Genomic DNA, 13,992 nt, shown 5'->3' with positions numbered 1-13,992 from the left:
AGGGAAGTAGAAGTGCAACTGAGAATTCCAAAGGAGGGGTTTTATCTAGTTGGAAAGACCAAGAAGGGTTTTCTGAAGGAGATGTTAATTTGATTTAAATGACCTCAAAAAATTTGTAGGATATTGACAGGTACAATTGTAAGGAGAATTAAAAGGACAGGAAAACAGAAAAAAAGACCCCAAGAGTTATAAAATTTCTCAGTGATGGAAAAATTAAAATAGTCTAATTTTGTAGAAGTGCTGCATGTCAATATTAATACATGAATTTTAAGAACTATGGCTAGAAAAGGATAGTGAAGTCATAGCACAGAGGCCTCAAACATCACAGTGAATTTGTTGTTTTAGTAGGAAACAAAGAGATGGTGAAAGATGTTGAATAGGGACAGATTAGATTGTACAGAAGGAAGCATTAAATAACGATGTAAGTGATGAAGAATTCTCACGGGGAGTCAAGAGTACTACGAGACACACTTGGAAATAGATCGTGACTATTATGCAATGACTTAAGTCTTAGTCCCAAGTTTTATGATGTTCCTACTCCTCCACCTGGTGAAATACTCCGGCAGAAATATTGTGTGGACTTCTAGGTTCCATACTCTGAACCAACTGGATGTACAACTATTGAGAACTTATCAGATGAAGAAACAAACTGAAATTGCGCCACATTAAAATCATTAAAGGGAAAAGGGACTGATAATCTTGAGAAGACCAAGAGAGTCATAATAGTGGCCTTTACGTATTTGTAGAGCTACCATAAATTCATCTTATCCTAATGAGCCCAGGAGGCAAAATTAGAAATGATAGGTGCACAATAACTTATTCTTAAAAAAGAAATGAATTTTCTAATCATTTTGAAATGGAATGGGCCGCCTTGAAATGCAATGATTCCTGCTACATCTGATATATGTTAAACAAAGGTCAAGTGACCCCCATAGGCAAAATGTTGTGGATGAAATTTAAGGACAGTGAGTACCTGGACTAAGTAAATTTTTATGTCAACTGTAATTCTATACTTTTGAAATTCATAATTTTATGAAGAATTTCCTTCCTCTTCTAATCTGCTGACTAAAGAATTTAGCTCATTTCATAGGAATAATAATTTAGTATATCATTTTACTTTATTCCAAAATGCACAATTCTATCTGATATTTAGTGTATTGTGTTTTTTTAATTTATTTATGCAAAATTCATAAGGTATTACAGTCCACATAATTAATTTTTTATCTAAACCGTAATACAAAACTCGTAACATCATGATACCTTAATTGGACTGAAACCCCCAAGTTTATTACTGTTTACTGGGTAAACAATAAATTCAAAATATTTCTCTAATTATAACTAATTGATTGTGAACATGGCCAAACATAAATAGGAGCATGATGTGTGTTTAAGTTATATAATTGCTGCTAACTAGAAATATTTCTGAATAGGGTAGCCATTTCAGTACTTATTCATGACAGTCAGTGGCATTTTAATTATTTCCTCTAGAACTATACTCTAAGCAACTCAAAAAGGACTTAGAGTTGGGCATTTAGAGAGTCGATTCTGGAATATGTCTTCTGTATCTATACTACTTTTTATTGGGCTGAATAATTGAACACTAACTACATGGCTAAAATAAGTACTCATGAAATATCACAGCACTATACAAAGTATAAGTAGTATGTTAATACTATAAAATATTAAATACACATTCATTTCTATTTTACCTTTTGTAATCTAAATCCAATGATGTGCATATATTACATTTAGTAAGATATTTGATGATGATTTCACCTTGATTAAATACTCATTCTAAATAATTTTTGCCTCATTGATCTAAATATGCATTGATATATCTATTGGCAGTTCTACTAGCATTTTTCTTTGTGTCTTGTCCTTACTCTGCATGATACAAATAAACGGGTCTGAATTTTATACATAGCATTGACTATAAACAGTTCTATATAAAAGGTTTGGGTTCAAAGGATACCATCAGAAAAATTTTAAAATAACCCACAGAATGGGATAAACTATTTGAAAATTTATGTTTTGATCAAATATTTGAAAATCATATTCCCTGGTGAGGGAATTTTATCCAGAATATAGAAAGAATTCTCAAAACTGAATAATAGAGACAAATAATGGCCAAAGAAGATATATAATTTATCAATATATATATTGATAAATTCTCAAAACTCAATAATAGAGACAAATAATGGCCAAAGAAGATACATAAAATTTATAAATATATATAATTTATCTCCAAATATATTTGGAGAAGAAGATATATATATCTTCTTCTCCAAAGAAGGTATATGAATAGCCAATGACATAAAATGATTCTGAACATCATTAAATTAAACATCATTAAATTATTCATTAGGTACATACAAATCAAAACTACAATTCATTACTTTTCACATCTACTAACATGGCTATAATCAAAAAAACAGACAATAACAAGGGTTAGCTCATATTCATATATTGCTGGTGGGAATGTAAAACGGTGTGGTCACTCTGGAAAACAGTCTTGTAGTTCCTTGAAAGGTTAAACATAGAGTTTAACATGATTAATACAGTTAAATACATGACCCTGTAATTCTACTCCCCGGTACATACTCAAGAGAAATGAAAATGAGCATCCTCATAAAAACAAGTTGATAACAGCATTACTCAAAATATCCAAAAAAGCAGAAACAACTTAAATGTCCTCCACCTGGTGAATGGATAAACTTTAAAATGTGATATATGCCTACAATGGAATATTATCCTGCCATAAAAGGTAATGAAGCACTAGTACATTACAAACTGGAGGAAGCTTGAAAACACTAACTAAATAAAAGAAGTCATTCACAAAAGATCATATGTCGCATGGTTTCATTTACACGAACTATTCAGAATAGGCAAGTCTACAGGTTTAAAGCAGATTAGTGGCTGCAAGAGGCTGGAAGAAGGGTGACAGGAATGGGGAGTGCCTGCAATTGGGCATGGGTTTCTTTTTGGAATTATGAAAATGTCCTAAAAAAAAAAAAACACTTCTGTTTGAAAGCACAAGAGAGAAGATGATTGCTTTCAAATAATCACTAAATTTCAGCGTTTCATAAAAAATTACATTCCAATAAAATTAAATTTCTCCAATATTTCATTTGCTTTACATCATATTTGGTTTCATGATTCCTGCTTTCTGTCATAATACATGAGCTGCAGACTAAAAATAAAAAAAAATTAAATCTGCCTAAGAAAACGTTCAAGAGGTATCATCCCAAAAACTTTTCCCACACTTCAGATGACTCGAATCACTGGCTGCAAGAATGAATTCCAGACCAGAAAGCACTTTTTATGCAGTGGCTTGAGCTATTTAGAAAGATTTTATGTGGATTAGCATGTTTCCTGCTCCTCTGTGATCTGACTAGTTATCATTCAAAGGAATATGGAAGATAAGACCGTTGTAAAATCAGGTCACTTCTTATTTAGAGAAACACAGTATAGGCAATGGAATAAAAAACTGACCATGTTTGAAACACTTAACTTTGCCTTCGAATTTTTATTTAACTACTTGCCTATATCATGCATTAGTCCACCAGCATAACTTAATATCTTAATGGACTGATTGTCTCTAAAGGAGTGAATTAATCAAAACATCTAATAAATTGGAATTAAAGTGGTATTTGGACATAATAATATGATGAAACAGTCATGTGGATTCATAGTAACTCAGACTTTGATATATCCTTCCAATTCAAGGCTATTGGGAAGTCCAGAGTTGAGAAGTGATTTTCTTAAATAACAATTGGTTATGGAAGCTGTCTTCTGGCTTCCAGTCCATTGTCCTTTCCACTGTACCTAAATACATTTCCTTATATTTTCATCTTAAAGTTGTGCTTTCCTGCTTATGAATAATATAGTTCACACAACGAAAATGCTAATAGTTAAGTGAAGTAAACAATTTTTGTTGTTTTTACAGGATTTTACATTTCCACCCCGACTGGACGAGGAGGGAGACGAGAAAGAGTAGGACTTTTAAGTCTCCTTTTAGACCCCACTTTGGAACCAGTCTGCCTTAGTTTCTGGTATGTTATAGACACATGTTAAGTAACATCTTATTTAATGAGTAACGTTGCCAGGCTCAAATTTTACTAAGGTGTTGTCCCAAGTTTTAGTGTATTAGTCATTACTTTTCCAGCTGATATAGTAGCAGAATACTGAGAAACTCCTTCCTTTTCTCTAGCAACTCCCTCACCCAAGATAAAAGGGGGTATTTGAGTTTAGAAGGGATTAGAAGAACCCTAATATATATATATATATATATATATATATATATATATATATATATATATATATATATATATATATTCTAATGTTGTAGGAATCCATTCATTTTTGCTTGCTTCCAATCTAGGTATTATATGTATGGTGAAAATGTCTATAGCCTAAGCATTAATATCAGCAGTGACCAAAACATGGAGAAGACAATTTTCCAAAAGGAAGGAAATTATGGAGAAAATTGGAACTATGGACAAGTAACATTAAATGAAACAATGGAATTTAAGGTTGGCAAAATGCTTTATAATCATGTATTTGTATTATAAAAATGGTGGTACAATTACAGTTTATGGTGAAAAAATTAATTTACTTTCTGGGTATAGCCAAGTCACCTTACTCTCCTAATCTTCCTCCTTTATTATCTTTGAGTGCCTCTATTTTCAATTATTCATTGACTTATTAAAAACCATTAACTGAGGAACAACTTACTACATGAAAGTACTACTTATAATGAGCCATAAAAGTCATAGAAACCTTGAAGGATATTTCAGCTTTCTTCAGCAACTTCTAGCACAAGTCAACCGTGTTTTCCTATGTCCACTGCCTAACTAGGTCTTGCAACTTTTCACATACACCACCTAGATTAGCCCTGCACTTTTCTAGGGAATCATCTTTTCCTGTTAGAACATCCACACCCACCAGAATCTATCCACCCTGCCCCACTCTGACTTAATCGCATATCTTTCCTTTAGAAACAAATTCTATGAACCTTCTCATTGGGAAGTCTCTGATCATTTATTTTACATTAGCGTGAATTAATTTTTCATATAACAGCTTCTCGTGTTCTTTTCCTAAGGATGTTTGCAAGTAAAATGTAGGATAGGGGCTTCCCTGGTGGTGCAGTGGTTCAGAATCTGCCTGCCAATGCAGGGGACATGGGTTCGAGCCCTGATCTGGGAAGATCCCACATGCCCAGGAGCAATTAAGCCCATGCACTACAACTACGGAGCCTGCACTCTAGAGCCCGCAAGCCACAACTACTGAAGCCCACACGCCTAGAGCTTGTGCTCCGCAACAAGAGAAGCCACCACAATGAAAAGCCCATGCATCACAAGGAAGAGTAACCCCCGCTCGCCATAACTAGAGAAAGTCTGTGTGCAGGAATGAAGACCCAATGCAGCCCAAAATTAATAAATTAATTTAAAAAAATAAAATGTAGGCTAATACAGGCTAATTGTTTGACCAAATTAACAATGTTTTAATCGGGTAATTTCAGACAAGAGAATATAACTTTCAGAAGATGTATATTTGGACAGACACCATCATCAGTGAAGGAAGCTTCAGTGCTTTCCTGTGACTTGATAAAAGGCAGGCGATAATCAATGACCCTCATCTGTATTCCTCCCATCTTTCTTTTTCTTTCTTCCTTTCCTTTTTCCTTATCCTCTTTCTTCTGATTCTATACTTCTGTGACGTTTTCTTCTCCACCTTTGTTTTCTGATAATTCAAGGAAGGGTAAAGGAAAATGGAACATGAAGGAACAAAGAGATGGCAGAATCAGGGAGCTAAGTATTGTAGTGACCAAATCTGGCTGAACTCACCAAGCGTTTCTTAAAAGTAATAAAACTGCATTCACTTTTTCAAAGTTAGCTCATCAGGCTGTGTGAGAGCACTGAATTCTACAGATATTTGCACCTTGGCTTTGCCACTTTGTTGTGAAATCTTGAACAAGTTACTTTAGTATCTTTGACATGCTGCTTGTGCATACATGAAAGGGAGAGGACAATTATTTGAAACAGTGTCTATCGTGAAGTAGGTGGAATGAATGAACAAATGAGTGAATGGATTACTGTACATTAGTGTCGGGAAAAGTAAATGAGATAATGTATACAATGTGCCTTGAACAGTAATTAGCATATCAGGTATTCAGTTTATGTCTTACCTTTCCCAGACAGGAGAGGATTCAGGAAAGTCCAGTTAAAAATACGCACTATTCTTAAGAACCTAATATGTTTCATCTGACCACTGGACATTTCTCCCAAGTCTGGGTTGTTGTCCTCTGAGCATCACCCTCACAATATATCCCACACCATCTTCTTGGGTGAACTATGGCCAGTACCAGCTGGCCCTGAACAACTATATCATACTCATATTTTCTCTTGTTTCCTTCTTCTCTCATTTAAATTATCTAATCAGTGTGTCTTCTCTTCAAGGTTGTATGCTCTAAGAAGGCAGACAGCTACCTGGATTTTTAATATTGTTGGGGAAAGAACCTAGAATAAGATTGTTCTCCCCTGCCAGATGATGTGTATATGTGACAGAGTGCAATGGAGTATGACAATATCATGAAAGAAAGAGCTAGAGACAGAAACTGTGACAATGTTGCCTAACAAAGAAAGAAGACACTAGTAAAAATTTAGACTAGTATGAGCACATAATAGGAAGCTGGGCTCAGCTGAAGGACACTAAAAAGCAACATTTCACTTTGTGATAACTTGTCCACATTTACTTGGGTATGGCAGTATTGATTCTCCAGAGAATACTGGGCCACAAGAAGAATCAATCAGAAAAGATTAAAGTGGAATTGTTTTATGTGCCTCTATGAATTACAGGTTGCTTTTAATGCATTTAAAAACCAGTTCCTGAGTGATATAGCATTGGATGACATTAGCCTAACATATGGGATTTGCAATGTGAGTCTTTATCCAGAACCAACTTTGGTCCCAACTCCTCTGCCAGAACTTCCTAGTAAGTAACCTTAACATGTATTTTTCCTAATTAAGTTAGTACTATTTTCAGGTAGATCTCTCTCTGACTTATTTTTCATTATCTTTCCCTAGTATTATTTTTTTCACTGAAAATCAAAACCTTTAAAATATAAGTAAAATGGAAACTAGTAAAGTATTACATATTATATAAAAATTCACAATGAAATTACTTTGTTATGCATGTTTATGATAATTTTACTAAATTTTCATTTTTGATAATCAAAGTGCTGATTTCTATTTTTTTTCAACTTAATACAAACTAATGTCATATTAGCCATGTAGCATGGCCTATAGTCTTTTGGGAAGAAGCCTTAAGATTCTCATAGCCTTCTTATGAGAGTGATGTTTCTCAAGAGGAGTTTACTTAAGCTTGAAACCCACCAAGCCTATTTTCAGAATAATTTAATAATAATGATTCGGTCTGGATTTTGAATATACCTAGATCACACAAAAGATTTTTGTCCTGTCATGGTGTCTTTGTAAGGCCTTGCAAGAGCAATGACCCGCATTTCCAATGTTCTATGGAATCTTTTATCTCAAAGGAACAAAACGGAGCCTGTATCTACCTGTGCTCTTAACTCAAATTTGAAACATGACATTTCAGAAGCAAAAGGTACATTATCGACCATCTTATTTTGTCAAAGGAGACAATAACTTCATACCACTTTCAGACTGTGGGATCTGACCAAAATAAACAAACAAGCGAAATGTGTGTGTGTGTGTAATGACAAATGATATGAAACATCCATTACCTATTGTCCCTCTATTGGAATGTTTTCACTACATTGTAGTTTTGATGCAAAAACATCCCTTTTGTTTTTGGATTATGGTGGTAGGAAGCTCATCTAGCTGTACAGCTTTGCTTGTGTTGAACCTCATAGATGTTTTTGTTTTATCATGAAACACAGCAGTTTTTCCATTTCCCCTTTTGTGCCAAGCACACTTGAAATTCTGCTCATATTCACATCAGCAAATCAGTTGGCAACCTATCCAAATTTGATTTTACTTCAAAAATTATATATTTGTATGCTTCTAATCTTTAAGTTAAACAAAAACTGACTTTTCAGATGAGTGTCTTTAATAACTCAAAAGCTTTAAAGACAAATGACTGGTATTTGAGAATGTATGACAAATGAGCAGCCATTAAGAGGAGGAGAGTAATCACATTGTCATACTTGTCCCATGCTGCCATATTGAATGTGCACTTACATCCCACCAAAAGGCTAATTTATACTTACCATCATGTGTATTAACATGTTTAGATGCATGTATGGGTTATACACATATTCCTCAATATTTCAAGCATTCATTCAAATTTTATAAATATCTGCTACATACAAAGCACTGCACAAGAAATGTAAGTTGTAGCAATAACCATTCATACATGAAACAATATATAATATTAATGAATTAACAAACTAATAAATATTAAAAGCAATATATAACTATGTGCCCCTAAAAGTAGTAAATGAGAGGATTAAGTGATAAAAGGCTTTGGAGAAGAGACTGTGATCTGGAAAAACCTTCAAGGAAGCATTCAGTTTAAGAGATAGAATGACACTCAAAATGTAAACAAAAACAGGAAATTACCATGCAATCCCATGTAATAGTATTGGCCACAGAATTGTGACAAGAAGTTTTCTTGACACCAAACTCTGGATCTAATTCACCTTTGTTTCACTGGTGTCTGACTGATTCTTAACATTGCATAAATAGATCATCAACAAATACTATTAGGTATAAACGTATCCTCTCTCTCTTTACTTCTCTCTCTGTCTCTCTCTCTATTTTGGCTGCATGTTCTAAACATTTTTGCCAAACAAAATTCTGATACCAGAACTAAAGCTTGGAAATAATGGTGGGGCTAGGGATGGATAAAACATCACATGAACACAATAATTTGGGCTTCACAGTGTTGTTTAAAAATAATTGTCTCACTTCATTTTGTATGTGTCCCACTCCCTTTCTGTCTGTTATATGAAACATTTTCATGCAAAACAATATTATAATCATTAAAATCACTTCTGGTTTGATAAATAATTGCTATAGATACCAAATATTAACAACATCTTGCTATTTTGATATTGCAATCATTTAATAAAACAGATTGTCTTCATAATCCTTTCTGCCAGCATGTTCTTCTATTCATCAATAAGTGGTCAAGAAGAAAAAATTTTACGGGTGAAAGTAACATAGTTTCATAGGCTCAATATTTTAAAAGTAGCAAAATCTCATCACTATATAAAATAGAAAATTTGAGATAACTTTCATATGTAAAGTCATACATATATAAATAAAACTTTAAATATGATTTTTCATATTAGAAATATATCTGTCTAACCCACACAGTCCTCTTATCTATTCCAATCAGAAAGAGAAAAAGATAATACCTCAATGTCAAGGAAGCATGATATGCCTGCATATTTTTACAATAGGGAAATTATAATGGTAGAATAACCCATCTGATTTTAAAATATAAACTTTAGAATTTTCGCAGAGTGTATTTGTTCCAGGTTCCAAATGGTTCACTCCAGGGCAATATTTAGCACAGCAGAAAATGCTAATTACCGTCAAATGCATTCTGAACAATTTCATTCTAATGCCCTTTGCAATTGGTTCAGCGAAACCCTTATCTGAGCAAAGCTTTTCTGGTTCCAGATCACTGATTTGTTTAAGCAGAAACAAAGGGAAACCATGGTTGACTGGCTAATAGTCTTTTCTTTGGTTCTTATAGAGCATTTAAATAAGAAAATAATCAAGTAACTGACTAGCTAAGGCCATTTTTCTCTGCTGTTCCTAGGGATCCAGATTGTGCCTTGTTTGGGGAAATGTAAGTTCAGTTTTCATAACTGCAGGGATTTTTCCATCATGTGATTTTAATCACTTGCTGCTGCATTAGCTCTATGATTTTTGCCCTGTGACGTTGGCACAAATAATTTAAATGTAGGGATTGTATTGAGAACATTTTTAAAAAGTAAACATTCCATTACACAAATATAATGCCAATTAGCAACACAATTGGAATGATTCATGACAAGTACCTACTAAATAGAATAGGTATATACCAAAAGAAATCAACATTTCAGCACCTGGCTTATTTCTGGGCTGTTAAAACTAGTTAAGGAAAAAAAAAAAAAAAAGGACAAGCTAGTTTTAACTATTGTAATAGTCACTCTATTTCTATAGTTTCATTCTATTTGGCCATTATTAGGCCACTTTCCATCTCCAAAAGCAAAATAAAAATTAATTTGGAAAGTTTCATAGGTTTGATATTATACTTAGAGCTAAATGATATTTAACTTTAGTTATTCATGTAAAAATGAATCAGTACCAATTTAACTCTCATGTAATTGATGGTCATGTAGAGCTGCTTGCCTTTTATATCATTAGTATGATTTGATACCCTTAGCAAATTCCAAATTAACTGCCCTCATATGCTCCTACCTCAGTATGTTTTTGGCTACTCTTGTTTTCATCTTTTTACCTTCAAAACAGCCTATTTATTAGATATATTATTGGCTAGATGGCTAGTAATTATAAATAAAATGTAAACCACAGGGAATATAAATTTGAACTTTATTGCCACAAATTTAATAAAAACATTTGTATCGTGGCTGGTCACTATAACCTGTTAATGAAAATATAAATTTTGACAAACTGAACCCCAAAATTTCTTTTTATATTATCACCTAAGCTTTTAAAATTGTTGTGTCTGTAATACTTTAGGACTTGTTATCTATTATTATGATTATTTTTTTTAAAATGCTGACTTTGAAAATTAGCCACTTTTAACATATTCAAACATCAATGTGCGGTAGTATTTCTTAAACTGCACCTATTATTTCCCTCACATAAGAGTAGCAATCAGGCACTTCCCTGGCGGTCCAGTGGTTGAGACTTGGCCTTCCAATGCAGGGGAGTGTGGAAGACTCAATAAAGACTTTAAAATTGGTCCACATTAAAAAAAAACTTAAAAAATAAAAGTAGCTAAAAGAAACCTACTTTTATCATCCTTATTTCTTGCTTTAAATATCTTGTCATAAATAACTTTAATTTGAACCTTTTTACTGTAAGTGAAAGCTGAACTCTCCTTCTTTTCACCCTACAGTAAATGCCTCCACATTGACACATATATCATTTATGTCAGAGGTTTAAGCATGGATTAAAAATGACATGCCTCGAGGAAAATATCTATCCCTGACAACCATTTTGCAAGTTACTGCATATTATTTACATATTGCATGTCATGAAGATTCCTACTGGCATAGTAAGTAATTAATCAAAATACAAATCTTTGAGAGAACAGTTCCAAGAAAAAAAAAATGGTAGAACTTAGCAACTATAATTGAAGAGTTCCCTGTATCAGGAAAACTATTTAACTCTCATTCTCTGGGTGGAGATGGTTTATTAAATGACACAGCAGGACTGTGCTCTCCAGAATTACATTTCATGAGTCTTTGGATCCTCTAAGAAGTACATGCTACATCTCTGCTATAGCAACACCACCGTTAAAATAAATTGTCATCATATTTAGAGTGGCTGAAAGTGCTTTTGCCAATTCCTTACAGTCGTTTATATACAGAGAGTAACTGATATCAATCTTAGAAGACCAAGGATCAGAGATACTTACTGATCATTTATTCGACATAAAATTATATTTGAAATGTAAATACTTCTTAAATATTTTATTACTTTTTAAAGTATTTTTTGTTGAATTTCTAATATTTCTATTCAGAGGAGAAATGCTAAGTCAATTGCCTGCCTTGACAGACTTAACAATCACACTTGACAACATTTTAGTTCTGGTTTTGTGTTTATTTAAGTCCTACCTACTCATCTGCATATAATATAATGTACCATCAAGTGTTCAGAGAAGTGAACACTCAATACATTCTCCAAATTGTTGGCTATTTCCTATATGAGGAGTATACGATTTAGAAATTTTTTTCCTTGAAGAGCAATGAGAATGATGCTTAAACAACAGCACTCCCACTGGCCACACTGGCCATGGCTAAATTTAAGAAGAAGAGCTGGCTTTCCCCCTCGCCAATCAGCAGTGTTATTTTTGTCCCTGCAGTTACACTCTCCCCTCCTCATTAGTTTTCTTGAGGATTGAAGAAAGTGTTTCAAGGCACTTTAGAGTTACTAAAGTTAGGTGAGTTGTGTGTATGTGGGAGTTGAGGGGTTGTAGTGGATGCTTCTTCAGAAATCTTGTCGAGACAATAAGTCCCACAATCGAGGAAAGGATTCTCTTTGGAGGAAATGCTGCTGTAGAAGCACACAGTTCCCTCAGCCTTTCCCAGTGGAGAACCTGCCCTCGTTCCGAATTATCACTCTTTCTTTGGTTCCAATGTCTTCTTCAGCACCCTGTGTACACTGCTTTCTTCCTTCTAGGTCTGTCCGTCATTGACCTTACTTGTTAGTGCTCTCATCCATGTTCCCTTCAGTCCTCCTCCTTGTCACATACCCACCAAGTGCCACTTACTGAGACTCAGCCTAACCCTGCCTGTAGCTCAGACCAGATGGTTGAAATGATTCTGTTTAATCAACCCAGTAACAGACAGTAACATACTGTGAGATGAGTTTGAGGTCAACTGAGTTGAAGCCTGACTTTGACACTAAGTGGTTATGCTCGGCATTAGCAAGTAACAGAACACCTCCGATGCCCGAATTGTCTGTGAGCAGCTCGGTGCTTTGTGACCACCTAGAGGGGTGGGATAGGGAGGGTGGGAGGGAGGCGCAAGAGGGAGGAGATATGGGGATGTATGTATATGTATAACTGATGGACTTTGTTATAAAGCAGAAACTAACACACAATTGTAAAGCAATTGTACTACAATAAAGATGTTAAAAAAGAAAATTGAAATAGTCATAGTAATTACCTAATTCACAAGAATGCACTGACAACCAGGACTGAGCGTGCCAGGTAATGTGTAGGCACTTTTCATAAATTATGTCTGATTTTTACAACCTTGAAAATCTCTAATATATATCTAGTTTGTATATGAGAAGACCCAGTCTCAAAAAGACAAGTAACTAATTCAGAACGATAGTTTTAATCCACCAACTCTAACACATCTTTCCTTTATACACCACCTTCTCTCTCCAGATAAGAAAATGTGCATGGAAACTTTGCAAACAGTAAGGTTTTTTAAAAAGATTATATTATTCTTGCTAAGTTCAGCTGGTTCTGGACAAGCCAGTCCCAGGAGGGCATATAAGGTAGACCAAGCCCTTACAGAACCAAACCTTACAGAGCAGGATATGTTGGCAATGATACTAGTTTGAGCCATAGAAACTGCCTCTCTCTGTCCCACTGTACATATAATAAAATCCCAATCTAAGAAGATTATTACATACAAACTTGAACGGTGTGCATGAATTGAAAGGATCTACATAAATGAGGCAGATGACATGTAAAAGAGGGATCAAACAAGAGGGTCTGATGGAAATCACTGCCGTAGATGTAGAGACATTTAATTTTTCCCTCCTCTAATCTGATTTCTGTGTTATTGGGAGGAAGTAATACCATTATCATCTGCCTTTAATAATAGAAAAAAATATCTACTTATCTCAGATTTATATATTCTTCTAGTTAGATTACTTTTATTCTTTTGATATTAAGTATAACATGGTAATAAAAAACAAGATAGAACAAAGTAGTTGATGAAGTTTTACATTACTTTAGAATGTTTTTCTAATAAGCAAGGTAAATAAAGTAGATTAAGAATTTCATAAAGTTAGTTTACCCACTTGAAGCATCATAATCTTAACTGGAAGATCTGTGCTCTATTTTTTCTAATAAATTTGCATTAAGTTCAGTTCCAACTTGACTCCTGCACAGTCTAGGCCAATTATTTAGAAGGTAGAGTTTTTAATCCCCCTTTCCTGACAGTCAAATGCCTCAATACAATATTCAGGACAGTGACGCTTTTTCTCTACTGAAAAGAAAAAAAAAAAAAAAGCAGGAAAAAAGAAG

General features: G+C 34.1%; 1 protein-coding gene across 1 annotated transcript in view; it reads left to right on the top strand.

The window, feature by feature from the left end:
* TMPRSS15 (transmembrane serine protease 15) overlaps positions 1-13,992 on the top strand; it is a gene marked incomplete at both ends in the record, with an annotated part of 146,367 nt that overhangs the window by 63,551 nt on the left and 68,824 nt on the right. Inside the window, 3 exons of the mRNA XM_082625270.1 lie at positions 3,947-4,052; positions 4,382-4,532; positions 6,858-6,993. Of these exons, the coding sequence (XP_082481396.1) occupies positions 3,947-4,052; positions 4,382-4,532; positions 6,858-6,993 (393 nt within the window). The remainder of the gene's footprint in view (positions 1-3,946; positions 4,053-4,381; positions 4,533-6,857; positions 6,994-13,992) is intronic.

Source organism: Mesoplodon mirus (genome assembly GCF_964341445.2).
Source record: "Mesoplodon mirus genome assembly, chromosome: 6".
In the NCBI taxonomy this organism is placed as follows: Eukaryota; Metazoa; Chordata; class Mammalia; order Artiodactyla; family Ziphiidae; genus Mesoplodon; species Mesoplodon mirus.
This window is presented reverse-complemented; position numbering and strand designations above follow the sequence as displayed.